The sequence below is a fragment of the Podarcis vaucheri genome (assembly GCF_965113315.1).
Source record: "Podarcis vaucheri genome assembly, chromosome: 7".
Taxonomy (NCBI): domain Eukaryota; kingdom Metazoa; phylum Chordata; class Lepidosauria; order Squamata; family Lacertidae; genus Podarcis; species Podarcis vaucheri.
In genome coordinates, this window is record NC_138765.1 from 67,661,414 (window position 1) to 67,689,409 (window position 27,996).

General features: G+C 47.8%; 1 protein-coding gene across 2 annotated transcripts; it reads left to right on the plus strand.

Annotated features, from left to right (window-relative positions):
- The first annotated feature begins 184 nt into the window (after nucleotides 1-184).
- RNF207 (ring finger protein 207) lies at nucleotides 185-27,171 on the plus strand. Of its 2 annotated transcripts, none has more exons than XM_082230052.1 (18): nucleotides 185-880; nucleotides 2,872-3,062; nucleotides 9,221-9,350; nucleotides 10,916-11,060; nucleotides 11,619-11,700; nucleotides 12,946-13,021; nucleotides 14,181-14,306; nucleotides 14,516-14,562; nucleotides 15,377-15,449; nucleotides 16,274-16,342; nucleotides 16,920-16,988; nucleotides 17,712-17,833; nucleotides 22,565-22,757; nucleotides 23,796-23,981; nucleotides 24,104-24,155; nucleotides 25,178-25,295; nucleotides 25,854-25,946; nucleotides 26,872-27,171. In XM_082230052.1, exons 1-18 carry the CDS (start codon nucleotides 842-844, stop codon nucleotides 27,086-27,088), a joined length of 2,028 nt encoding a protein of 675 aa, XP_082086178.1. In that variant the 5' UTR covers nucleotides 185-841; the 3' UTR covers nucleotides 27,089-27,171. The 2 variants fall into 2 exon arrangements, with proteins under 2 accessions (XP_082086178.1, XP_082086179.1); XM_082230053.1 differs by having other exon boundaries at nucleotides 187-836.
- The last annotated feature ends 825 nt before the right edge of the window (nucleotides 27,172-27,996 follow it).

The following is a 27,996-nucleotide window of genomic DNA, read 5'->3' on the forward strand; positions in this document are numbered from 1 at the left end:
TTTCCCGCTGCTTCCCGCTGCTGTCCTGGATTGTTAGATATCCTGTAGTCTGTCCCCAGGACAGGTGAGGCTGCTGATCCCTTATTTTCAAATCTGAAAGTTGACAGCTATGTCTGGAGGGCACCTGCTTGGAGAAGGCTGATCTACCCATAACCAGTGACAGTGCATAGTGTCTACCTGTCTTACTCCTTTGAAATGGCCATTCAACTTGCTAATCCTTGTGGCCTCTGAAACACGGAGGGAGTTTGCTTTGTTTCCATCACATGGGCACTTGATCTGACCTTGAATGAACCTTGACAGCAGCGGCGAATGAGAGAGAAAAGATTTTGACGTGCTGGAGAAGGGAAGCAGACCGTCAGTCGATAGACATTTGCGCTTGCCTCTTAGTTAACCTGCCTTTCCAGAGAAACAATCCCAAGGGAGCTGGGGGAGCAGACAGTTTTCTAGCACTTCCCAGGAAATGGGATACAAGAGCCGATGAACTTTTTGCCTCTTCAAATTTGACACGCCGTCTTCTCCAAAGTACCCGTACTTACTGAGCTTCTGCAGAAGAATTTATTGAAGTCCGTATTTGTTCCGACGCCATGGGTGCACACCTGAAATTTGCCTGCTATCTTTCAGAAGGAGGACTGTATTTTGCCATTGTCTCAGCAGAAATTCTTGTCCAGGAGGGCACGTTTTCCCTCAAGTCACTACAATTCTAAACAGGTGGTAATTTGTCTTATACACTGGTCGGCTGAAAGCTACAGCAATTTTGAACTGAAACAAGTGGAGGCAGCAAATTGATCACTGCAGAAGTGGGCAAAGTGGAGAAGACCGAAGGAAATCCAGAAAAGGTAAGATGTTTCTGCCCTCCACCCAAAAGAACAGCATGGCAGAGGTGAGATCATTTATAATTGTAATTATGACACCCACTCAACTGATGCAGGCCTGAATTCATAGGGCCGTCACCAATGTCCTCAGACTAATTTGTGTCCATTAATTTTGGTGCATGGCTAAATTCCTGGGTGGAATTCTCCAAACTTACAAAAATTCTAGGTAGGAAGGACTCATACAGGCTCTATGGCTCATAGAGTTTCCCTTAGATCTATTTATTCCTCAGTGTGAAGTTGCCATTCTGCCACGCGATTGGGGAACAACTGACCTAGTAGGAAAGGAAGTGCTCTGGTATTTTCAATTTGCTTAATAGCATGCATCCAGAACATGATGAATCACTATCCACAAAGCCCTCAAGACTTTCCCCCAAAACAGCTGTTTCAGAATGAAATGAAGGGATTGGCATCCACTCTTGAAATATTACCCTTTCGCTGTCCGTTCGTCCTTCACTGGTCTTCGCAGCCCATTAATCCATATTAATTGTAAAGCTTAAGACAAAGCAGATCATGGTTGTGTTTTCCTTACATGGGTGGTGGCGGAGGGGGGGGATGAACATGTATGTACAGTAATGTGTGAAAACTGTACACAAGTGTCAATATTGCCTCTATTTATACATGGAAGCCACAGTGCAGGACATCCTGGCTCCCCAAATGTGTACTTGCAACTGGACAGAAGCAAAATTTTCACACATTGTTTGCACACTTTTGTTCTCTGTCTCTGTGGAGGAGAAAATCTGGAGGTGTGTGAATATGACATCTTCAACCAGGCATGCTGGTATCAATTCCACTGTATTTCTGGGTTCTGCCAGCAGAGGTCACTGTAGAGCCAATGAAACCGTTGTAATCTAAAGATGAACATTCCAAAGTACTGTATACCAAAACCACAAACACCTTTCAGTATATTTTCTTCAGAAATTAAAATATGATTTCTGGTTCCCCAACCTTTTAAAGTTTTCGGAGATAAAAAATGGGATAGCTGGAAGGTCTTTGGATTCTGTTTTGTGCAATGTGCTTAAATAGATAGCAATGTGCTTAAATAGTTTTTTCTTTTAAATCACTCTTTGATTACTAGAGTGGAAATATGTCTCAGTTGCTACCTCATTTCCTCTAGCCAGAAGCAAGCAATAGAAAGCCTTTACACGCACTTGTGATCCTTATAAATGCGTACGTAACTTGCTATAAATACACACAGTCTCTACTGGTCTTAGAGAATACAATATTTTAATAGTGCAGTGTCGATAGACAGTGGTGTGCTGCAAGAAAACACATAATGTGCTGTGAGAAAAAATGAAATTGTTAAAAGCACCTCTGAGCCCAAAGCACCCTAGCAGCACAGGATGCTGCCTGCCGTATCTCTGCATGAGCCACTGCTCTGGGATTGCTTCTTTTGAACCTGGGTGGATACCCAAATCAATGACTCCGGCACAAACACTAAGGATGGGCTCCTCTGAGGGCATGCAAGTGTTAAAACCACATACCCTAAAAGCAGAGAGGTTTATGAGTGGGCCTCCCATTCAGAAATAAAACTCACCTTGACTATCAATTGCTCCAGGGGGCAGGACCCAGACCAATGGATTCAACTTGCAAGAAAGGAGATCCAAAGTAAACATTAGGAAGGATTTTCTGGTGGTAATAGCTGTTCAGCAGTGGAACAGAACAGACTACTTCAGAAGGCAGTGGACTCCCCTCCACTGGAAATTTTTAAGCAGAGGTGTGTGGCCATCTGTCAGGGTTTCTTTAAGCTGTGATTCCTGCATTGCAGGGGGTTAGACTAAATTCATTCAGATGTTTGGGAGATTCTTTAATAACCTTGACAGGCCAATGTTTAATTCGCAAAAGGGATGTGTAGGCTTTGAGCTCACGCAGAGCTCTTCGCCTTTCTGCTTCCACAGGACTCTTTGCCTGTGCAATTCAAAAGGGCTGCTTCTTGTTCTGCGGCCTGTCACCCCTCTAGCCCCTCCAGTAACCTTCTCCTCTCTTGCCGCTACCCTTCCAGATGTCTGGTGGGATTTTCTCCCCCTTGGAGAACCTCTGCGACCTGGACAATGCCAACTGCCACCCGCTGGTGTGCTTCCTCTGCCACGAACAGTACGAACACCCCTGCCTCCTTGACTGCTACCACAACTTCTGCGCCAGCTGCCTACGGGGCCGTGCCATCGAGAGCCGCCTGACGTGCCCTCTTTGTGGGTAAGGAAGGACCATCTTGCTTCCCTACGGTCCAGAGATATTTGGGCGATGGGATAAGCAGCCCTTTTTACCGATGGGTCATTGTACTTCTGCACTAGCCTGGTGCCAGTTTGGAGCCCTTTGTGTGCTGCAAGAAATGCTTGTACAGTAATTTGAGAAATGGATTAAATAAGTAAAGGTTGGTGTGCTGTGAGCCCAAAGGTTCTATCCACAGAGGAGGCTGCCCACTGCATCTCTGCATAAGTCATTGCCCTGACCTTGCGCCCTTCCAACGAGTTTCCATCCGGATACTACAGATTTCCATCCAATCAGCAGGATATGGGCATCTTTGGGAGAAACATGCAAGATGGGCACAGCCTGCAGGTTTTGTAGGGCCCATGGGAAGACCCCTCTAGAGCACCCCCTCCATTTGTGTGTCTGCCTCCTCCTCACCCCTATCATCACCAGCTGCTCTCCTCTTCCTTGCTTGCGAAGGAGAGACCCAGTGAGCAAGCCGGTCGTTGCATCTACTGCTCTGCATTGTCTGTATTTTAGAAACCTGCTGCTAATTCTCTCGTTTTATGCTGCTGTGAAAATCTGTTTTATTACACATTTATTATTATTGAAATTTTATTTCCACTATTGCCTTGATGTTTATGTTGCATAGTACAGTGTTGATGCTGCTACTGCCCAGGAGGACCCGGAGGAGTGCAGAGCCCTTTTTAACATGTTTTGTTTTGTTTTTGTTTTTAATATTTCCTTTCCTTTTCGATTCTATATATGGGGTGGGATGGATGTTTGGGTGGGCTGGGGAATTTGTTAGATTTTGATGAATTTGTAATTTTTGCAGTTTTTGTTTGTATTGTTGTATTGTTTTCTGGGTTGTTTTTGTTTTTTGTTTTTACTGTTTTAAGGTTTTATTGTTCTAGGCTGCGAAAGAATAATATTAATTGCCATCAATGGAGGCCACTATGAGGCCTGGGATTGCTACCGTGGAGGGGCGAGGGAGGTATGGCGGTGGGGGCAGATGTTACAGGCGAAGGGGATCGAGATATGGATACGCTCGTACCCTTTCCAATCTGCGCCCCATCCCGAGGGACGAGGGTAGGGTGAGCAAGGATTACTCACCTCCGTCACTGGTGCTGTGCAATGCCAGGTCTATAGGCAATAAAACCGCCACCCTGCGAGATTTCTTTCTCTTGCAGGGGGTCGACCTGGCTTGTGTGACGGAGACCTGGGTGCGCGAAGGGGCAACAGTTACCTTACGAGAGATGGCGCCCCCGGGTTTCTCTGTCCTCCACCAGTCGCGAACTGTGGGCCGGGGGGGAGGGGTGGCATTATTAATCCGGGAAGATTGTCCTTTCAGGGCTCTACCATCGCCATCGATCCCCGGCATCGAATGTGTTGGCCTAGTGTGGGGCTCCGAGGAGAGCTTGGCTGTCTGGCTGGTGTACCGGCCACCTAGCGCACCAGCAGCCACCCTGTCAGGCCTGCTGGAGGCGGTGGCCGGCTGGGGCTTGGAGTTCCCTAACCTATTGGTATTGGGGGACTTCAACATCCATGCCGATGCCACTCCCTCCTCACAGGCTCTGGACCTGGTGTCTTCCATGGCGACACTAGGGCTCTCCCAGTTTGTTTCGGGCCCCACACATCAAGCAGGCCACACGCTGGATTTGATCTTTGGCGTCGGTATAGATGTGATCATGTCTCCTCCGACGAAGGTGCCATGGTCTGATCACTACGCTCTGAAAGCCAGGATTGACTTTCCACCCCCACCCTGCTTAGGTGGCGAGCCAATTTGGGCTCGCCCGCAGAGGCTGATGGACCCCGAGAGATTCCGCCAAGCCTTGCGGGACCTTGCTCCCCCTGGCGACTCATTGACTGAGCTTGTTGAGGGCTGGAATGCCCAGCTCCTGGCAGCCATCGATGAGATCGCACCTAAGCGCCCTCTGCGACCCCGCAGAAACCGGGCTCCCTGGTTTACCGAGGAGCTTCGGAAAATGAAGCGGGACCTCAGACGGCTAGAGCGAGTATGGCGGGGTGCCCGTGACGGAGCCTCAAGAACATCTTATAGGGCTTTTATGAAAACCTACGAGATGGCGGTGAAGGCTGCTAAGAAGTCATACTTCTCGGCCTCCATTGCATCCGCTAGCTCTCGCCCAGCGCAATTATTTAGCATAATCAGGTCTTTAACGTCCCTTGAGGGACAGCCAAATTTAAATAACAAATTGACACACGGCTGTGAGGCATTTGCGAGCTTTTTTGCGGAGAAGGTCTTGTCGCTCCGCCATGACCTCCCTGCCAATTTGGATACAATAAAGGAACTGGAGGCCCCTCGACTGTCCTCGGGTCCAGTATTGGACCACTTCGACCAGATATCCCCAGCCGATGTGGACAGACTCCTCCGAGCTGGAAAGCCCACCACTTGTCCTCTCGACCCGTGCCCGTCTTGGCTGATTAGAGCGTGTCCAGACGAGGTGCGGGCCCCCCTGGGGAATATCATCAATTTGTCCCTTGGCACGGGGACATTCCCAGGGGAACTGAAGGAGGCAGTGGTGCGCCCGCTCTTAAAGAAAACATCATTAGATCCTTTAGATCTATCCAATTACCGCCCGGTTTCGAATCTTCCGTTCCTGGGTAAGGTGATTGAGAGAGCGGTTGCTGAACAGCTTGGTGGGTTTCTGGATGAAACATTGGCTCTGGATCCATTCCAGTCTGGCTTCCGCGCTGGTCATGGGACCGAGACGGCTCTGGTCGCCCTAACAGATGACCTTCGTAGACAGCTGGATCGAGGCGGGTCAGGGCTGCTGATTCTTTTAGATCTATCAGCAGCTTTCGACATGGTCGATCACGAACTTTTGGACCACCGCCTTACCGACGTGGGGATCCAGGGCGCAGTCCTTCAATGGCTGCGCTCGTTTCTCTCTGGTCGGGGACAGAGGGTGGCGCTTGGGGGGGAATTGTCATCGCGCCACTCCTTGGTGTGTGGAGTACCTCAGGGCGCGATACTCTCCCCGATGCTTTTCAACATCTTTATGCGCCCCCTCGCCCAGCTTGTTCGGAGTTTTGGGCTGGGTTGTCATCAGTATGCCGATGACACCCAACTCTATCTGTTGATGGATGGCCATCCTGACTCGGCCCCAGACACACTGACCAGATGTTTGGAAGCTGTGGCTGGATGGTTACGTGGGAGCCGGTTGAAGCTAAATCCTTCGAAGACAGAGGTCCTGTGGCTGGGACGGGGCGATATGGGATTGGGGGGGCAACTCCCATCTCTTGCGGGGGCGCAATTAGTGCCAGCACCGTCCGTTAAGAGTTTGGGTGTAATCTTCGACACCTCCCTTTCCATGGAGGCGCAGATTGCAGCTATAACAAAGGCGGCATTTTTCCATCTCCGCCAAGCTAAGCAGTTGGCTCCTTACCTCTCTCGCCCTGACCTAGCCACTGTGATCCACGCGACGGTCACCTCCAGACTGGATTATTGTAACTCGCTCTACGTGGGGCTGCCCTTGAGACTGACCCAGAAACTCCAGCGGGTGCAGAATGCTGCAGCGAGACTCCTTACGAGGTCTTCGCTGCGAGATCACATTCACCCGGTGCTATACCAGCTGCACTGGCTCCCGGTGGAGTACAGGATCAGGTTTAAGGTGCTGGTTTTAACCTTTAAAGCCCTATATGGCCTAGGACCCTCGTACCTACGGGACCGCCTCTCCTGGTATGCCCCACAGAGAAACCTACGGTCTTCAAATAAAAACATCTTGAAGGTCCCAGGCCACAGAGAAGTTAGGCTGGCCTCAACTAGAGCCAGGGCTTTTTCGGCTGTGGCTCCGATCTGGTGGAACACTCTGTCACAAGAGACCAGGGCCCTGCGGGACTTGACATCCTTCCGCAGGGCCTGCAAGACAGAGCTGTTCCACCAGGCCTTTGGCCAGGGCACAGCCTGACTCCCTCCCTCGGCAATCTTCGCAGAGCTCTGGCCCAATGGTTGCTAGTGGCTTGAATTAATTAATTTTTATAATGAATGATTTTAGAATGTTGTTTATGTTGTACCTTTGTACTGTTTTATTGTTGTTAGCCGCCCTGAGCCCGGCTTCGGCTGGGGAGGGCGGGATATAAATAAAATTTATTATTATTATTATTATTATTATTATGTTATGCAGTGACATTGGTACTGTCATGTTGAATGCTTACTGGGACTGGTAGGGCAGAAAGCCAGGAGTCCAACAGTAGGTGGCGCAATAGCCAAAGACAGGAAGAAGTTGAGCTCAGTGACAGATAGAGCTAGCTCATTGTATGTACCGGAGTAGGCAACCTAAGGGCCCAATCACCTTCTCAATCCGGCCTGCGGATGGTCCGGGAATCAGCGTGTTTTTACATGAGTAGAATGTGCCCTTTTATTTAAAATGCATCTCTGGGTTATTTGTGGGGCATAGGAATTCATTAATTCCCCCCCAAAAAAAATATATAGTCCAGCCCCCCACATGGTCTGAGGGACAGTGGACTGGTCCACGGCTGAAAAAGGTTGCTGACCCCTGGTATATACCTTTTGTCCCTATACTCCTCTCTGTTGAGTTCTACAAGGGCAAAACCAAGACACGTACAAATTTGCAGTATTGTGCTAGAACTTTAGGGTTTTGTATCCCTGGGGCAACAAATCACCCTTTAAAAAAGCATCAAACTTCCTTGTGGTTTGGAAAGCAACAGGAGATGCACGGAAAAGTGTGGGGTGAACAAATGATCAATGGGGGGAAATGTATGAATACGCCACAAGCAAATGCACACCGGACAAATGTTCCCTGTGTCATCTCCCGGCAAATAAATCAGAACGGGTGTTCAATAAACATCATCCAACCTCCGTGCCAACTTTGCACAAGCAAACCAGAACATTGGCTGAATAAACATATCTTGTGGAGGGCCCTAGTAAATCTCTCACTAGTGTGAGCCAGGAATAGAGTTTGGGAATTAGCGGAAGAGGAATGAGGCATTGACTTCCTAAAAAGGGAAGCCGTGACCAGGCTAATGCCTGGCCTTTGTCTTCAGTTGTAAGACACCCATATCAGGTTTGACCGTAGCTGCCAAAGGAATCCAAGGCTTTGTGATTAACCGCCAGGGACAAAAACTGGGAAATAGGAGGGGGTTATTAGGGTCCTCTTCAACATTAAGAAGAGCCCCATTTCCCCACTTTCGGGGAGAGCAGGGTCAGTTTGTCTGTTTCCCCCCTGCCTCCCCCCCCCACTGGAAACCAGGGTGCAAATCCACACTTCTGTGCCTCTGCGCCTCTGAAACATGAAGCCTCCCATCACACAATGAGCTTCAGGTGTGAACAGCTGCTGAGCTGAATGTCTCCCCTTTTAGCTCCAGCGGAATGCAGTTCGGCAGCAGGAAGGGGGGAAAGAGAGAGAGAGAGAAAGAAAGCGCGCCTTGGCCAAATCAGGCAAAGGCGTGCAACAGGTGGGGGAGACAAATGCAACCCACCCATTATCTTTTTGTAAAACACTCCAAGGGGTTTTTAAACAATCAAGCCATGTCTACATGTTATGAAATAAAAATAAAATAAAAATAAAAATAGTTAAAGCTTGTTCATTTACACACCTGGTTTTCCTGTCCATAAGGAAATCGATCTTATTATACCTGTTTGCTGAGAAGCAAGTTTCATTGTGTTCCATGGGGATTGTTTCCACCCACTTAGCTCTGAGGGCTCATCCAAAGGTCCCTTCTTCTTGTGCATTCGTGACGAGTTACTCTCAGTCCTATGTGATCAACACCTGCATATATTTTTGGGACAGTCACACCGCTTCATTTCCAATCAGTGCATAACCCATAACTTCCTGCTAAAGTCCTATAATGTTAAATACAACAAATATTCTGGGGGTTTTGCTTCTTTGTCTCCCTCTGGGTGGCAGTAATGCGGTAGCACTGGGAAGCACCGCAGAGCAGAATAAATCCACCACGGATGCAACATTATTCTGTCATTAACTTTTTAGCGGTGATTCCTGCATTGCGGTGGGTTGGAATAGATGACCCTTGGAATCCCTTCCAACTTTACAGTTCTGTGTTGCAGAAAGTGCCCAGGACAATAAAGCACCATATCTCAACATCCTTGCATGAGTCTTCCTGTATTATTTTGACAATCATCCTTCCCAGGGCTTCCTCTTTCTCCCTGTGTCTTCCTTCTGCAGCCACCAGTCCATTGTCAGGGGGAATGGCCTCCCTCCAGAAGACCGGCTCCTGAAGTTCCTGGTGGACAGCTCTGGTGATTGTGAGGAGGAAGTCCAGTGTGCAAATTGTGACCTGCAGAGTACAAAGCAGGTAAGCAGAGAGGGCAGCAAAGAAGGCCTTTGAAGGTCAAGACCAGTGTGTGGGATTCAGCCAGAACTAGGAATGGGCAAATCTGCCCGTTTCATTTTCTTTCCATTTCTAGTTTTGTCCAGTCTTTGTTTAGTCCTCCACATTTCCACACCAGTGTGCCATTTTTTTTAAAAAAAAAAATATTATCTTGAAAATTCATCAGCTTTTTAGTGTGCATTTCTTCTAATGCTACACCTGCCTGTAAGCAATTCTGCATACTATTGTTGAATGGTTTCTTTAAATGTAAAGGTTCATCATTGTTCCACCCGATGTGTATGTCTTTAAGGGGCCAGAGCAAGGGCCAGAGCAAATAACAAGACCCAGTCTTACAGCTGTGAAACATAGCAGGTGCTGCTGAGTTGTGTTAATCAAGCTGTGTCAGCAATTGGGTGTAGTATATAAGGAGCAGCACCTAGCTCTCCCATCACCCTGGGGGATGGGTTGGTGGTTGGGTCTGGTTTGTTGTTGTATAGTGTATAAGGAGTTTTTGTTTTTGTTATTAAAACCTTGTTTAAGTTATTTTTGAGTCCCTTTTCAATGCATGGTCTCCACAGCAAGCTCTCTGCAGTGCTACTAAACTGCAAATAGCCAACAACTATACTCATTTTTTTTGCAAGGCCATTCTCCCAAATATAATGCATTTTTGTATGTTAATCTCACTTAATATATGCATTTTAAACATACCGCTCAACTGTCCTACTAAGCAGGACATCCTGGAATTACAGAAGCCATCCTGGCTTCTGATTGGATCCTGGGTTGCCCCATTTTGGCTTCCATGAGAGCGTGGCCCCAAAAGACACACATCTCAATTTTCCTCTGCAGCATCTTGGAGGGTATGTTTTAATGCACACTTTCCCCTAGTCCAAGTATTTCTGTACTTGCTTCTTAGCTGGAGAACTGCATTGTGAAATTCAGAGAAGTGGAAATTTGAAAGGAGATCTGTGTTTTTGTCTGAAGGTGCAAGTTAGGTAAAGGTAAAGGGACCCCTGACCATTAGGTCCAGTCGTGACTGACTCTGGGGTTGCGGCACTCATCTTACTTTATTGGCCAAGGGGGCCGGCGTACAGCTTCCGGGTCATGTGGCCAGCATGACTAAGCCGCTTCTGGCGAACCAGAGCAGCGCACGGAAACACCCTTTACCTTCCCGCTGGAGTGGTACCTATTTATCTACTTGCACTTTGATGTGCTTTTGAACTGCTAGGTTGGCAGGAGCAGGGACCAAGCAACGGGAGCTCACCCCGTCACGGGGATTCGAACCACCGACCTTCTGATCGGCAAGTCCTAGGCTCAGTGGTTTAACCCGTGCAAGTTAGTTAGGCTCAAATGGAATTTCTCCAGCCTTTTCACGAGAAGCAGTCAAAAACTGTCAAACTGCTGTTTTAAAAATTGCCTGTGTTGCAATCTATGCTGTGGTGCACATCCTGGGACACCCACTGTTGCCACTGAATAAAATGTTCTGCCAGTGTGTGGTGGTGGCCCAGGCATGCCAACCAGAGCTTTGCCCTCTAACCCCACACCTCCCCTAGGACTTGGACGCCATGTATTTTTGCAATACCTGCCACCAGCCTCTCTGCTCCAAGTGCCGCGAGGAGACCCATAAAGCCAGAATGTTCTCCCGTCACGAGATCGTCTCCCTGACCAAGCGTATCAAAGACATCCACAAAAAATGTTGTAAGTGTCTTTCCCATAGCCTTCCTTAACTCACTGGAAACCAAATTTTAGGAGAAACGATCGAGGGAGTTGGGTTTGCTTAGCCAAGAGAAGATTGAGAGGGGATAGGGTAGTTTTTTCTTCAAATATCTAAGGTCCATTACATGGAAGATGGAGCAAGCTTGTTTTCTGCTGCTTCTTCAAAATTACAGGAATTCAAATTACAGGGAAGGATATTCTGAATAAACATTAAGAACTTTTCAATAGAGCTGTTTCTATTTACAGGGCATGTCAAAGAATTAAAGAATTGTCCAGCTGGAAGGGACCCTGAGAGTTATTTATTAGATCAACTTCCATTAATTGTAATTGGTGGTCTCCCATCCAATTTGAAACCACACCAGATCCTGCTTAGCTTCACAAGCATACCAGCAGTTTTATTGCTACACCACTAGGAGGTGGTTCAGTAGGGCTGTTTGATAGTAGAATGTACTCCCTCAGAAGATGGTGGAGGTTTTTTCTTTTTTGTCTATTTCTTTTTTATTATTTCAAGCTTAAAAGTGACACCTGTGTCTCTTTCAGCACTTCACGAGGAACTCTACATCATGTTCTCAACAGAGAAAAAATCCATGCTCTGCATCAACTGCTTTCGGGACATGCCCGTGTGAGTTGCTATTATTTCATATCTACATCACGAGCTATCGATGGGCATGGCTTTTTGCAGGAGACAGGAAGAGAGGTCCCTGCTCCGAGGTGGAGCTTAGCATCTAGAGGGGTTCTCCAGATATTTTGAACTGCAATTCCCATCAGCCTAAGCCAGGCTGCCAAAGTTTGGTCTAAAGACTGATAGCAGGGAGAGAACAGAGAAAGGACAAAGCAGTAAATGACAAAATATGCTGTAATGCAGATTTAAATTTCAGTGCATCTGGGGAGAAGTTGAAGACTTCATGGACCAGGGTGGGGGTGTTGAAGAAGTGAAAAGAGGGAAATGGCACCACATTCAGGATCTAGGAGGGTATTCCAGGCATCGGAGGATGCAAAACAGGTGGTACAATAGCCTGAGAGAATGGAAAACCCAGGAAATATCTTCTTAAGGCTGCCTCCAGACTTTTGTTGCTGCTTTCTGGGGAGTGCAGTTCATTCACATACTGGCAAATTCCGGCTGCACAGCTACAGTTGATCAGGAGCACTTGTGTAACCAACCCACTTCCCCAAGAGACTGTGATTTTTTTCCAGTAAGCGATAGGAAAATGGGAAGGGTGGGACAAGAACTACCTTTGACACAAGATCATGGAACCTCCCTGCAAACATATCAGGATAAATGCACAATTAGCAGGTCATCTGGAAGCATGCTTAATGTTGTTGGGTTGGTTTTGTTTTAAGGCAAAGTAAAAAAAGGGGGAGAGAAAAAGCATTTCGGGGAAAACAAACTGAGATAATGGAACTGATAAATGAATATTATGATTAAAAAAAAACAAAAACAAAAAACAACAACATCCAAAGATGAAAGCTTAAGAGTTGCCTGCTGAACCCTGATGGGTTTGACACACACATCTGCAAAGGAAGCATTGCTGCATTTATATAACGTGCATAATGAGCCAGTGGAACTCCTTGTCACAGGATATGCTTTTTTAAAAGAAAGAAAGAAAGCGGTCATGTTGTGGATGACAAAGACTTAATATTCCTTAATATTGGAAGCTTCCTTAAATAGCAAGTTTTGGTCCATTTAGCTCAGTGTTGTCAACACTGACTGGTAGCAGCTGTCCAAGAATACAGATTGGGGACATATCCAGACCTTCTGGAGCTGGGGAATGAACCCGGGGCCTTCTGCATGCAAAACAAGATACTCCACCGCTGAGCCATAGCGCTTTCCCTCTGATACCTCCTTCTCTGGTCTTTCCTCCTCCAGGGAGAGTCGAGCGCATTGCATCGATATTGAGACTGCGTATATGCAGGGCTGTGAGAAGCTAGACCAAGCCGTGATGGTGGGTATAAAAACTGAAGAGGTTTCACTGAGGTGGTGGGCTGTGGCTGGGAGACACTTTATCTTAGTGCAACCCCAGCAGAATCATCTGGTCACGGTTATTCCCAGATCATCTTGGAGCAGGCCCAACTTCCCTGTTTTTTGATGGTGACAGCCTTCACCTGATGATTTAGATTACAACTCCCATCAACCCCACTGTCCTTGCTGGGACTGATGGGAATTGTGGTCCAACGTTTCTGGAAAGTGTGGATTTGGGAACTGATACAGTTGTGTGAGGGACACGGGTGGTGCTGTGGGTTAAACCACAGAGCCTAGGACTTGCCGATCAGAAGGTCGGCAGTTCGAATCCCCGCGACGGGGTGAGCTCCCGTTGCTCAGTCCCTGCTCCTGCCAACCTAGCAGTTCGAAAGCACGTCAAAGTGCAAGTAGATAAATAGGGACCGCTCCAGCGGGAAGGTAAACGGCGTTTCTGTGCGCTGCTCTAGTTCACCAGAAGTGGCTTAGTCATGCTGGCCACATGACCTGGAAGCTGTATGCTGGCTCCCTCGGCCAATAAAGCGAGATGAGCGGCGCAACCCCAGAGTCAGTCACGACTGGACCTAATGGTCAGGGGTCCCTTTACCTTTACCTTTACTTACAGTTGTGTGAATGCTTTTCCTGGCTAGGAGACTTAAGGCATCTGTTTTGTGAATGGGCTCTGGGTTGAGATTTGGGTGAAGGAGCTCTGAATAACAGAATGTACGTCTAGTAACCTTTGATGTAAGTTGATTTTTAAAGGGGGAGGGTAGAATCAGCCTTTGCCAACCTGGTGCCCCCAGATGCTTTGGACTACAACTTCCACCCTCTGTGCTAGCTGGGGCCGACGGGGGCCTGGTAGGACCCAAAACAATGGATTCAAATGACGGGACAGACTGTCAGAAGGCGGCAGACTCTCCTTCATTGGAGATATTTAAGCAGATATTTAAGCAGAGGTTGAGCAGCTATTGTCGGGGATTCTTGAGCTGTGATTCCTGCATTGCAGGGAGTTGGACTAGAGGGGTTCTTTTCCGATGCTGCAATTCTATGATTCTTAATCTTGTCCTTTCCGTGGGGTCTGCTCTGCTCCCCTACTGATAACGCCTGCGGTTTTCAACACTCGCCTTTTCTGCCCTGCGACTCAGGCTGTGAAAGAGCTCCAGACATCCACCAGGGAGGCGATAGTGCTCCTCAAAGCCATGATCGAGGAGGTCCGCAACAGTGCAGACGAGGAGGAGACATCTATAAACTCGCTCTTCAGCAGCATGCAGGTGAATTGCGGCCGGGAAGGGTCACTTGCAGCCTTGGTGCTTGAGTCTGCCTGCAGGGGGCGCTCTCTGAGGCAGCAACCTACCCCCTAGAAGCCCAGTTGTGGTGGAAGGAGGGAGGCTGCCTAGTGCTTGAGGTGAGGAACAGTCCATCTCTCTCTCTCTCTCTCTCTCTCTCTCTCTCTCTCTCTCTCTCTCTCTCTTTTCCACAGGAGAAATTGGCAGAGCGGAAGAAGATGCTTTTGAAAGTCGTTCAGAGGTAAAAGTGGTCCCATGCTCAAACTCCTTGCTACATGTCTTGTCTGGTTTTTTCCCCGTTGGCAGAAAAGATTCAGAAGTGCCTTGGGGCTTATCCAAACAAAACTTTAGTATAGTGACAAAAACCCACACAGACCTTGCTCATGTGTTGTGAAGGATTTATTCAGGACAGATAAAAAGAAAGGACTTCTTCATGCAGCACGTAGTTAAACTTTGGAACTCCCTCCCACAGGAGGTTGACCTCTGTGAGAACAGGACTTGACAGGCCTTTGGCTTGATCCAGCAGGGCTCTTTTTATGGAGGTCTATTGTCACAGCGGGATGCGGGTGGCGCTGTGGTCTAAACCACTGAGCCTAGGACTTGCCGATCAGAAGGTCAGCAGTTTGAATCCTCGCGACGGGGTGAGCTCCTGTTGCTCGGTCCCAGCTCCTGCCAACCTAGCAGTTCGAAAGGATGAAGTGCAAGTAGATAAATAGGTACCACTCTGGCAGGAAGGTAAATGGCGTTTCCTCACCAGAAAGTGGCTTAGTCATGCTGACCACATGACCTGGAAGCTGTACACTGGCTCCCTCGGCCAGTAAAGCGAGATGAGTGCCGCAACCCCAGAGTCGGCCACGACTGGACCTAATGGTCAGGGGTCCCTTTACCTTTTATTAAAACGTATGGAAGTTTCTCTGGCTGCCTCAGATGCATTTTAAATATCATCAGCTAGCACATTTCAGGTTCATTCCCACCTCCCTAACTGTGGAGCTCTCTCATTTTGTGCATAAGCAGCCTTATAATAGGATCATTATTTTATGTTTTGTCATTTACAGCCAGTATGAAGAAAAGGAAAAAGCTTTCAAGGAACAGCTAGCACACTTGGCATCTTTGCTGCCCACCCTACAGGTAAAGCACCTGAGTCGGGGGGGTCGGCCATTTCTCCCCCCACCCTCAAAAAAGGAAGGCTCTCTGCACTTTAACAGTAATGTGGCAGGCAAGAATTCAACAGGCACAGTCACCATATCTCAGCCCTGCTTACCTCACAGGGTGCTTGTGAGGACAAAACGATGGGTGCTTCCTTGAGCTTGAGGTGGGGAGGGTGCAAATTTGAGTAAACAAACAAAAATACACCCAATGTGAACGGCAGAGGTGAAGACGAGAATCCCACTTTCTATATTTGCATTGCATTATATTTATAGTGCACCCCAGTGGCGTAGCGTGGGGGGTGCAGGGGGGGCCAGCCGCACCGGGCACAACATCTGGGGGTTAGGGGGCGCAAATCCACAGGTTAGGGGGCGCAAATCCACGGGTTAGGGGGTGCAAATTACTTGCCTTGCCCCGGGTGCTGACAACCCACGCTACGCCACTGGTGCACCCTATCCTTCAAGGTCAGGTAAGGTACCATCACCCTCGTTTCCTAAAATTATATGTCAAGTTTTGCCAGAGTTTGGAGGCACTTGGAAGTCTCATGAGATAAAACGTAGAATGGCAGGTTGTGGTTGGAGTGACACCGAAATTGAGTGAGGTTTAGGTCTTCATGGAAGCCAAGCAGTCTAAGGTGAGGGAACCCTGTCTCCCCACCCCAGAGGGGAGGAGGCATATATAGCCTACTCAGTGGTGAGAGAAACGCCCTTTGCACATGCTCAGAGACCCTCTCGGTGCCTCTGCTCCAAGTACTCATAGTTTTGGTATTTGCACAGCGGTCATGTTTCCTTTCCTCTCCTCTTCAGGTCCACCTGGTGACGTGCTCTGCTTTCCTCAGCTCTGCAAACAAGGCTGAATTCCTTGATTTAGGCTATGTAAGTCATCACCCCAAATTCAAATACCACCCCCTTATCACAGCTGCTTCTGTGGGTACTCAGATGAGGCGCAAAGCCCTTCTTGTGAGTTTCCAGGGCAAGAAAAGTACTTTGCAGATGCTCAGAAGCACCTGATGGTTATGAATCTTTGTACTTCCATCAAGAAAAAGAGGATAGAGCCCTGCCCCAAGGAGTTTACAAACCAAACTTTGACACAGGGAAGACAAGGAAGAAAATGGTAGCTTGGGGATCAGGGGAGAAGAAGGTACATTTAATTCAGCTGTTTAGACACAGCAACAGCAGAGTTTGGGGGCACAGGGATTATGTCAAGGACTCTGGTGTTTTGAGAGCAGTTAGAAAGAAAGAAGCAGCTAAGGAGATCATAGAACTGTAGAGTTGGAAGGGGCCGCATCTAGTCCAGCTTCCTGCAATGCAAAAATCACAGCTAAAGAATCCCTGACAGATGGCCAGGTGGTTCTTGTTCTTGACCAGAAACAGTCACGGGACAGGGACTGCTTTCACAACGGAGGGCGGCATTTTATAGAACTGACCAAATTATCCTCAATTCCATTTTCAGCAACTGATGGAGAGGCTGCAAAAAATCGTCAAGCTGCCCCATCGACTGAGGCCCTCCCAGACGAGCAAGGTACAAGTTTCTGCTCTTCCCTGCTGAGCCAACCCAGCAACTCCAGGCACCCAGAGAGCATTTGAGCAAATGTTCACCCACCATAGTCTGCACCATGAGGTCTAACGGCACACCTGCAAAGCCAAATTTGGGTGTTTGCTTTAACTCCAGGTTCTGTACCTGAGGCTTTCCAGAGTTTTGCGGGAGACAAAGATGAGGCTGCCTAGACACCATAGGTGTGTCTTCACAGACAAAACCCTCTCCTGGATTGCACCCCCTTTCCACAAACCTCTGAGAGTGAAATAACTATCAAAAGGGCCCCTCTGCCAAATGCAGACTATAGAAGGATTGCAAGGAAGGAGGCACATCTTTGAGATATTTCTGAGTCATGTAGCTTTAAACCAATGTGAGCACCTTGAATTGGGCCTGGCAACCAACTGGCAAGCAGTGCATTTGTTTTTAAACAGGGGTTATATTGAGATCCAAACAGAACCTTAGCCAGTAATCTGACCACTGCATTTTGGACCACTTGAAGTTTCCGTGTCGCCTTCAAGGGCAGCCCCAAGTAGAGTGCATTGCAGTAATCCAATCTGGAAGTTGCCAGAGCATGGACTACGGTGGCCTCGTGTTTACCTTGGCACGTAGTCCTGTCCAGACAGTCCTCTTATATCCACGTGCAGGAGAAGGCTTGCAACCCTGGGTGCTTTCAGAATGATGACCCGTCTTAATTGGTTTCCCTTCCAGATCAACACGGAATACAGAGCTGAGTTTGCCCACTGCCTGGAGCCCCTGCTGCTTCTAGCGCCCCGTCGCTCCGTGGTGGTGAATGGAGCGGGCATCGGACCTGGGATGAGCAACAGTAACATGTAAGCTGCTCCCGAGCCCTGCTTCATCTGTGGCAACCTTCCCCAGATGTTTCGGACTACGAGTCCCATCATCCAGTGCCAGCAAACACAGGCAATGGCTGATGGGAGTTGTAGTCCAAAACTCCTGGAGGACACAACGTTGGGGGATCTGTGAGGAGGGAAATACAGTGAAGTATTTTAAAACAAAGGTGGATTATGCAAAGCTGAATACGGGTTGGAGAGATTTTGAAGCCCAAATTTCTCTTGCCGGCCTTTGAGCTGGGCACCAGGCACCCTTGGAGACAAAAAGAGCTGTCCTGATTAGCAAGCAGATCAGATGGGCTGGCAGTGCCAGTTCCAGGAAGCCAAGCTGGCTGGTTGGGAGGCTGTTGTGTCAGAGAGTCCCAGTGCAGCTGGCACCCGGTCGAACATAGGAAAGTGAAGAACACTGTTTCTGTTTCTTTGGGATGTGGAGCAAGGAAACTAGCTCCGGCAATTGTAGCAAAGAGGCTCCAGGGATGGGGCAGAAAATTGTTTGCATTTAGATGCAAATTTATCTGCTGATTTCTCACTTTGTGAAACATCCTTTGAATTTTGCCATTCTCCAGCAGGCATTACAAGTATGCATTAAAATGCAAATATTTGTAAAAATAACATGCAAAAATGCATTATATTAGGGGAAACTGCTCTGCAAACATTGCAGAGAAGCAGGCGCATATAAGGAGAAATTTGCACCAAAGTGCTGATTATTTTTTTTGAGGCCTTTTTTTTTTTTTTTTTAGTAAACTGATGTGGAATTGTAGAAAACCAAAAAATTAGAAAGATGAGAAACTAAGAGAAACTGAAACGGACCTATTTGCCCATCTAGTGTAGACTTGCTTGAAAATAATCCTTTCTGTTCTGGCAAACGATTTCATTTGCTTGCCTTACACACACACTGCATCTCCAAACGTTGCTGAATGCATTTGGAGTTGGTGTAGCTCTTCTGCAACCAGCTGCACTGCAAAATCAAACTTTTTAGTAAGAATATTCTTAGGCGGGGATAAGCTAATACATTTATTGTGGCTTTCATCGAAGGGATTCCATAAGCATGTTCGCTTCACTGCAGCCTTGTTTCTGCTGCAAGAGACTTAAACTGTTACACCTCTGTCAGCTTAAAAAAAGAAGAAAAGAAAGGAAACGTTTTGGTCAGTTAACATAACTGAAGGCAAATAAGTGACCTCCATCTTTGCATGTTCGTGCATTTGAAGTCCTGGTCCTTGCTGTGCAAACAAGCATTTGAGGGCTGCTAGTTTGGGAGGGGGGGATGGGAGACTGGTGTGACAGCCACAGCCAACAGTCTGTTTGCACCATACAGCAGCCTCCAGGCAGGAACAGTCTACCTGAGTGATAAGAATTTTGGAATTCCAGCAGTTAAACTACGGAACTCTCTCCCACTGGAGGCAGTGATGGCCACCAACTTGGGTACTATTACAAGAGGATTTGGCAAACAAATTCATGGAGGAGATGGGCTAGTGATGGCTACTGGCCAGGGGGGCTCTGCCCTGAACAAAAGTTGCTGGAAGCCCCAGGAGGGGAGAGTGCTGCTCTTGTGTTCGGATCCTGCTTGCTGGTTTCCTACAGGCATCTGATTGGCCACTGTGAGAACAGGATGCTGGACTAGATGGGCCATGGTCCTCATCCAGCAGGGCTTTTCCTTAAGTTCTTATCTGCAACAGAGTAAAGGTAAAGGGACTCCTGACCATTAGGTCCAGTCGTGGCCGACTCTGGGGTTGCGGCACTCATCTCCCTTTACTGGCCGAGGGAGCTGGCAGACAGCTTCTAGTTCATTTGGCCAGCATGACTAAGCCGCTTCTGGCGAACCAGAGCATCGCACGGAAACGATGTTTACCTTCCAGCCGGAGTGGTACCTATTTATCTACTTGCACTTTGACGTGCTTTCGAACTGCTAGGTTGGCAGGAGCAGGGACCGAGCAACAGGAGCTCACCCCATCGCGGGGTTCTGAACCGCCGACCTTCTGATCGGCAAGTCCTAGGCTCAGTGGTTTAACCCACAGCACCACCCACCACTGATTCCTGGAATGGGGCAAGTGGTGTCAGCTGAGGAGCCTCCCCCAAGTATCAAAACATCCTATTACAACTACAGTACTTAGGTCTGGAATGGCTGAGAGCCCTAGAAAACAGCAACACCCCAATGCACCTTGCTTTTGGCGCTCAGCTAGCGTGCCTGTTGCCTTTGTCTGCCTGACCACCTTCATGCCCCAACCTACTTGAGAAGCAGATGGCAAACCCAGTGGATCCTTGCACACATCCCAGCCTGCCTGGCTAGCAGTTTGCCCATCCCTATTTTTATCAGAATTTCAGAGAACTCTGCAAAGCACATTTCCCTGGCACTGGATATATTTAGGACCATTGACATCACAGGCCCCTCTGCTCTAGTGCAGCTGATTGCTGTGCAGGCAGGGACGGCCCTCTCCCAAAGCACTGGGGGCAAAGTGATGGGTTGGGCTGGGGGTCTTCAGGATCCCCTTTCCCTCCAAAGGGAAACTGAGGCTGAGAGCATTGGACTGGGAGTGCCAAGTGCCCGGCTGAGGGGAAAGGCCAAGCGGAATCTGCAGGGAGTCCCCATCTGCCGGTCTGGATGAACCTTCTGATCCGTAAGTGGCGATCTGAGCATCTGTCTTGGCTGCAGGATGAGTCAGTGGGAAGGACTGTCAGGCTGCAGCTGGGCTCTTTTTAATTTGGTTGTGGGTGGAGGGTTTGTTACATCACAATTAATTGGCAGATAGTCCTTTACTGGTGGAGATGGACCAGTCTTTGACTCATGACGCTTCCAGGTAGGGGTGTGTGTGTGTGTTGAGTATGTGTGTGATAATGATTAATTTCATTTATATATTGCTCTCTGTGCAGCCTATCAAAGCCATTTTGCAATCCAATAAAAACATACATGAAATACATTGCATATTTAAAAACAGCTTTAAAATCACTGCATGTCTTTCTTTCTTTCTTTCTTTCTTTCTTTCTTTCTTTCTTTCTTTCTTTTTCTTTCTTTCTTTCTTTCTTTTTTTAAAAAAGGTCAACACAGTAACATATATGAAAAACAATTTCAAATCCAGTACTGCGATAATGCAAAGGGGCTGCTGAGATACCGCAAAGGGTGTTGCTTCACAGTGGTGTTTATTATGGGATGCATGCACATTTTCCCAAGTGTCAAAACACCGTTGGCATCCAAAAGCCAGTTTGTATTGCTCACAGACTCGACCCATTTATCTGAAGAAGTGTGCATGCACACGAAAGCTCATACCAAGAACTAACTTAGTTGGTCTTTAAGGTGCTACTGGAAGGAATTTTTTTATTTTGACTATGGCAGACCAACACGGCTACCTATCTACCATTTAACCCAGATTTACATTTTCTTGGAAAAATTACTGTTTGCCAGTGACCTGCTTGTGATATCTGCCGGCTTGTTTGCTATATGAAACCCCTGTCTGGAACCAGCCTTGGTCATCGGCAATAGCTTCCTTTTGTTTTTAACTCCCATCAGATTTTCCTTGGAAAAAATAACTCTGGATTAACTGGTGTTGGTGATGGGATTTGGGCTGGGATTTTGACAATGACGTCGTGTGGCTACTGCCCAAAACTGACACGTGTGCAGACCATCCATCCTACAACAGGCGACATAATCAAAGCTTATAAAATAATGCGTGGCCTGGAGGAAGTGAATGGAGGAACGTTTTCCTCTCCCTCTTATAACCATAGGAACCTGTGGACATCCCAGTGAAGCTGAATGTTAGAAGATGCAGGACAGATAAAAGGAAGTCCTAATTCACAGCACAGAGCTAAACTGTGGAACTCCCTCCCACAGGGGGCCACCAACTTAGATGGCTGTAAGAGAGGATTAGACAAATTCATGGAGGAGGCGGCTATCAATAGCTACTAGCCATGATGGCTATGCTCTGACTTCATGGACAGAGGCAGTGATGTTTCTGAATACCAGTTGCTAGAAGCCACAAGATGGGAAAGTGCTCTTGGGCTTGGGTCCTGCTTGCTGGTTTCTTACAAGCATCTGGTTGGCCACTATGTGAACAGGATGCTGGACCAGATAGGCCATCGGCCTGAAACAAAAAGGCTCTTCTTACAGCCTTATGATAGCTGCAATAATCTTTATTGTCATTGTCCCATACAGAACAACAAAATTGAAAAAAAATCTACGTAAGACATTCAAAAAGCAACAAGCCTGCTATCCCACCTATCTCAGCCTGGTTAGCCCCCTAAAAACTCTGACACCCCATAATTAAATACAACATACTCCCATAAAGACTCCTTACACTGCGTTTAAAACCGAAATCGCATTTGGATAGAAACTGTTTCTCAGACGGCTAATCCTAGTCTTTATAACCCTGTACCTTCTTCCAGAAGGCAGAAGCTGAAAGAGATCATTTCCAGGGTGCGCACCATCCTGCGCTATCTCTGCAGCTTTCTTATGGCACCTGGAAGCATAGATTTGATCCAAGGTGGGAAGAGTGCACCCAATTATTCTCTCCGCAGTCTTTACAACCCTGGACAGGGTTGTTTTTTCCCTTACAACACATACCTGCTGCAGAAGCAGCCTTGGCACATCGTCCAACACACTTTGTTTACCCTTAAGCAACACACCTGATGATGAGTGCTGAGATCGAAAGCCATTCCCTTCTGGAGCCTCTCACTTAGGGACTCCTCCTCTCTTCAGCTGGCTCCATCTTCTTCCTCCAGGATGTCCGGAGGTCCCTGCTCCAAGACCCTCCTCGTGTCTGGCTGCCCCTCTACCTGCGAAAAGATGTCCCTGGCGGGCTCCCTAGTCCGGAAGCCCACCATGCACCGGTACATAAGCACCAAGGTGCTCCTGGCTGAAGGTGGAGAGACACCCTTCACCGAGCATTGCCGCAACTACGAGAACATGTATCGGGTAAGGATGGCTGGGCAAGGGAAAGGCTGCTCTCGCTCTGTCCCTGGTGATGGTGCGTGGGCCTGGGCACTTGCGGGAGCAAGCCAGCACTGCTACTGGAGATGCTGTTTAGCCTTGCAACAGAGCACGTCAAGATGAATCAGCAGGCCCAGCCAATGAATGTGTGGTTTTGCACGCGCACACACACACACACACATGAATGCAAAATAAGAAGACAGGAGCATTATAGCCTGACCACTATAGTCCATGCTTTGGTGACCTCGAGTCTGGATTACTGCAATGTGCTTTATATGGGGCTGCCTTTGTGTCTGGTTTGGAAGCTTCGGCTGCTGCAGAATGCAGTGGCCAGATTGCTGATGGGAGCTTCTGGCTGAGAACATGGGGCACCAGCTGTGCCTGCCCATCTACTACTGAGCCAGGTTCAAGGTCCTTGTGTTAATTAACAAAGCCCTGAACAACTTGGGTCTAGGGTGCTTCAGGGAATGCCTGAACCCGTATATCCCCAGCTTGATCACTGAGATCATTTGCAAGAGTATTGTTGGTTGTTCCTCGAGTTGGTGAGGCTCCTTTGACCACAACAAGGAACTGAGCCTTTAGAGCCATCAACCCAGACCTGTGGAACATTCTGTCACTAGATTCAGATTCTGTGCCAACTTTTAAATGCCTGTTGAAAACTTTTCTGTTCCGCCAAGCCTATGCCGGCACTTAAGAATGCATTCTTCCGCAATTATTATTAATTAAATTTGTATACCTCTCTTCACTGGTATTAATGAAAGCGAACGTTAAAAGCATAAAAAGCCAAAAACAAACATCAGTTGCTGATGTTTGTTTTTAGCAATTAATGTTTGCTTTCAGGTTTAGTATTGTTGCAAACATCTCATATATGTTTTTCTGATAGAGTGGTATAGAAATATTTTTTACAAATAAAAAAATAGTAAGTTTGGCAAAAAGGAAGTTTTCAGCATTCTATTACTGACCCTTCCGCCTCGCCAACTGGAGCCTTTCAAACTTGCTTCCTTTCCCCCCGTGTTGCTGCAGGCCCTTCAAATAGAGATTCAGAACTTGAAGGATCAGGTGCAGGAGCTGCACCGCGACCTCACCAAGCACCATTCCCTCATCAAGACGGAGATCATGAGTGAGATCCTGCAGAAGTCGCTGCAGATGGACGTGCAGATTGCTTCGGAATATTCCTCTGTGGAGATGATGCGGAGCGTGTTTGAAGAGGTACGCTGACTTTCTCAGGCTGCAGAGTCCTCCAGCAACTATGCAGTCACAATACACACGCATGCACAAAATCCCCCCGCTTGAGGAGCATGTGCTGATAACTCGGACTTTGTGTTTTGCAGACCTGGGAAGAAACCTATCAGCGAGTGGCAAATGAGCAAGAGATTTATGAAGGTGAGCACAGAATGAACTTCTCTGAAGCCATCCAACCCCACCGATCAGTGGTAGCTGGTAACCTTTTTGACTTGGTAGGGCTGCAGTATTATACCTTGCTGTAGGTATAATAAGGACTTGTATAGCTCTTATGTAGGAAGGTGTGCCATTGCACATGTGCAGAGTGCCACCGTTTCCTCCTCTCTGAAATACAAACCATTAATTATTACTCTGTACATCTATGGATGGGAAAAGAACTTCCATGTAAGAAGGCCAAGTACACTTTTCAGAAAAGAATGACTCCATGCCTCTTATTTAGAAACGTAGCCATGTCGCATAAGGTTTTGAATTTGTGTATGGAGAACCACAAGCTTAACTTGAGTCAACAGTGTGATGCAGCGGCAAAAAAAAAAGCAAAAAAAAGCTAATGCAAGTCTAGGCCGGAGCTCTATTCTGCCTTGGTCAGACCACACCTGGAGTCCTGCATCCAATTCTCGGCCTCACAGTTTAAGAAGCATATTTACAAACTGCAAGGTGGGCAAAGGAGGCCAACAAAGATGATCAAGGGTCTGGAAACCAAACCTTGTGAGGAACAGCTGACAAATTTGGGTATGTTTAGCCGGGAGAGCGAGAGGAGATATGATAGCCATCTTCAAATAGCTGAAGGGTTGTCACATGGAAGATGGAGCTAGCTTGTTTTCTGCTGCCCCAGAGGACAGGACCCAAACCAATGGATTCTAGTGACAACAAAGGAGATGCCAAATAAACATCAGGAAGGACTTTCTGACAGTAAGAGCCATTTGACAGTGGAACGGACTCCCCCAGAAGGTGGTGGACTCTAGGCTTTTAAGCAGAGGTTGGATGGCCACTTGCCAGGGATTCTTTAGCTGTGATTCCTGCACTGCAAGGGGTTGGTCTACATGAGCCTTTGGGAGTCCCTTCCAACTCTACAGTTCTATGATTCTGTGTACCTATGCTTATTGTGTGAAAGGGCCAATCCTTTGGGCTTGACTGACTTAACGCCAGACTTCCTTCTCGTGCAGCACAGCTCCATGATCTGTTGCAGCTCAAGCAGGAGAACAGCTACCTGACAACCATCACCAAGCAGATCGCCCCTTATGTCCACTCCATCGCCAAAGTAAAGGAGCGGCTGGAGCCCAGGTGAGGAAGCCGAGAGCCCGGTCCACTGCTGCTTTCCTGCTCCGCTCCCAGATCCTGCACAAGTTTGTCTTCAAAAACCTCCACTGCCTTATCTCCAGAGGGGAGGATCGGAACCAATAGATTCAAGTGACAAGGAATTAAACATTAATTTGATTAAACATTAGGAAGCCATTCAGCAGTGACAGGGACAACCTTGGAAGGTGGTAGAATCTCCTTCATTGGAAGTTTGAAAAGCAGAGGTTGGATGGCCATCTGCCAGGGGTGCTTGAGCTGCGATACCTGCATTGCGGCTGGTTGGCATAGATGACTTGGCCCCTGAATTGTAAATCCCCATTGTGCTTCATAAAACACCCATAGCTAAAGGAATATGTAGTCTGGCAGAGGGATGCTCAAGCCTTGTGACTCTGTGAGGGAGGAGGGACCCTCTGTCCTCCAGAAATTTCTTTTGCTCCAACCCTGTCAAGGTGTACGGCTTTAATCAGCAGGTATTTGTGGTACATCTCTTGAGTCAGCTTCCCCCATGCCAAAGCCCCCAACTCAGCCCAAATATCCCTTCAGGTTACAGGACACAAAGGAGGAGAGGAATGGCCAGCCAGAGAGCTTGCTGAAAATATACGATGAGAGCCCAGAGGCTGCTGACGTCCAGCACAGGTATCTGATCCATTTCAGGTAGCAAAGAAGTTTGGTTCTATGTTGATGCCACAATACTATAGGGGCAAAAAGGTGAAGATTCAATCTGTTGTTTTCCAAGTGGCCACTCCTCAGGGGATGCAGATTAACTAAGTGACCTGGTCAGTCAGCCATCAGTGATCGCTTGGGAGGGAAAATACTTGATCTAAGAGGCTGGTTTCAAAGGGAAGCACTAACAGTTTCATGATTCAGTGTTAAAGAGACAAATTCATGGAGGAGAGGGCTATCAAGGGCTACTAGTCACGATGGTCATGCTTTGCCTCCACAGCTGGAGGCAGCAATGCTTCTGAATACCAGTTGCTAGAAGCCACAGGAGGGGAGAGGGCTCTTGGACTCAGATCCCGCTTGCAGGATTCCCACTGGGGCACCTGGTTGGTGACCGTGAAAACAGGATGCTGGACTGGATGGGCCATTGGTCTAGACCAGGCTTCCTCAAACTTGGCCCTCCATATGTTTTTGGCCTACAACTCCCATGATCCCTAGCTAGCAGGACCAGTGGTCAGGGATGATGGGAACTGTAGTCTCAAAACATCTGGAGGACCAAGTTTGAGGAAGCCTGGTCTAGACTCTATCAAACTCTTCTAAACTTCTTATGAACCTGCTGGGCAGACTAAAGGCTGCCTTGTCCAGAATCCTATGTCCAGTAACATCCATCCAGATGCTTCTGCAAATTCTACAAGCTGGTCCCCCAGAAACTGGTAGACTGCGCAAGAACAGACAGGTTCCATTAAGCTATCAGAGCTACTAGCCTTCGATAGGGCTATCCTCCAGCAGTTTACTTAGTTAAAAAAAGCTTGGCATTTATTTAGTGATAGAAAAGCTAGGGCTTGTTATGATTTCCTAGACCATTCCTTCCACCCACTGTTATTTTTCTCTTCTATCTGAGGCCTGATTTGTGCAGCGGCCTTGAGGAACGAGAAGGAGCCTCGGAGCCCAAAGCAGAAAGCCAGATTCTCAGCCCAGCCGCAGAGGACTCCCTGCTGAAATCGAAAGAATATTACAGGAGCAAGCAGAAAGGCCGACCTGAGAGTCCCCCGCAGCCGCCAGGACCTCGCAAGTCAGCCAAGGAGGCGGATCAGGAAACAGAGCTTCTCTTGTGCTGAACCTGCACTCGCAGTCTTTCTGAACAAAAATGTTCATGTATGGCATAGCAGACTCTTTTCAGTGTGGTGTGTGTTCAGAAAACCATATACAGTGGTGCCTCGCAAGACGAAAAGAATCCGTTCCGCGAGTCTCTTCATCTTGCGGTTTTTTCGTCTTGCGAAGCAAGCCCATTAGCGGCTTAGCGGATTAGCGCTATTAGCGGATCAGCTGATAAGCGGTTTAGTGGCTTAGCGGATCAGCTGATAAGCGGCTTAGCGGCTTGGGGAAAAGGGGGGAGGGAAAAACCCCCGCAGTAACTCGCAAGACATTTTCGTCTTGCGAAGCAAGCCCATAAGAAATTTGTTTTGCGAAGCACCTCCAAAACGGAAAACCCTTTCGTCTAGCGGGTTTTCCGTCTTGCGGGGCACCACTGTATATTCTGTACTAAGATAATCCTGATTCTGCAATCCCTAAACCATGCAAAACAGAAGGATTTATTTTGTGTTATTCTGCAGGGCTTCTTTGTTGTTGGCACTTCCGGAGCACAGCAAGGTGCGGGCTTGTTAAGAAACAATGGAGGGTGCAGCAGCGGAAATCTTAATTCCTCCAGCTTCTGCCAAGTACTGCCTGTGTTCTTTCAGCTGTGCCTCCCACATCAATGTCTAGACAGGCACTGGCTTCTCAAACAGCTCCAAACCGAGAGAGTGAGTCTGGGCTTCTCTGATAAAAGCAAAATCCTCCTATGACTACCAAGTGTGTGGGTTTTCTGCACCTGCCTGGAACTGCAGGTTTTTCTTATTTTACCATGCAACTGAGAGGCATGAAATGTTGTTATGCAAAACCAGCATCTCCTATTATTCAGCTACACCCTTAAAAGCCAGTTCTCTAGATACAGCCATTTCCACTAGCACACTAGAGGTTGGGGCAT

Excerpts from the sequence above, each read along its gene's own strand:
- RNF207 (XM_082230052.1), top strand. The coding sequence starts at position 842 with ATGTTTCTGCCCTCCACCCAAAAGAACAGCATGGCAGAG. Across the intron at positions 9,351-10,915 it reads ACCTGCAGAGTACAAAGCAG|GACTTGGACGCCATGTATTT; the intron begins GTAAGCAGAGAG and ends CACCTCCCCTAG. Across the intron at positions 11,061-11,618 it reads AGACATCCACAAAAAATGTT|CACTTCACGAGGAACTCTAC; the intron begins GTAAGTGTCTTT and ends TGTCTCTTTCAG.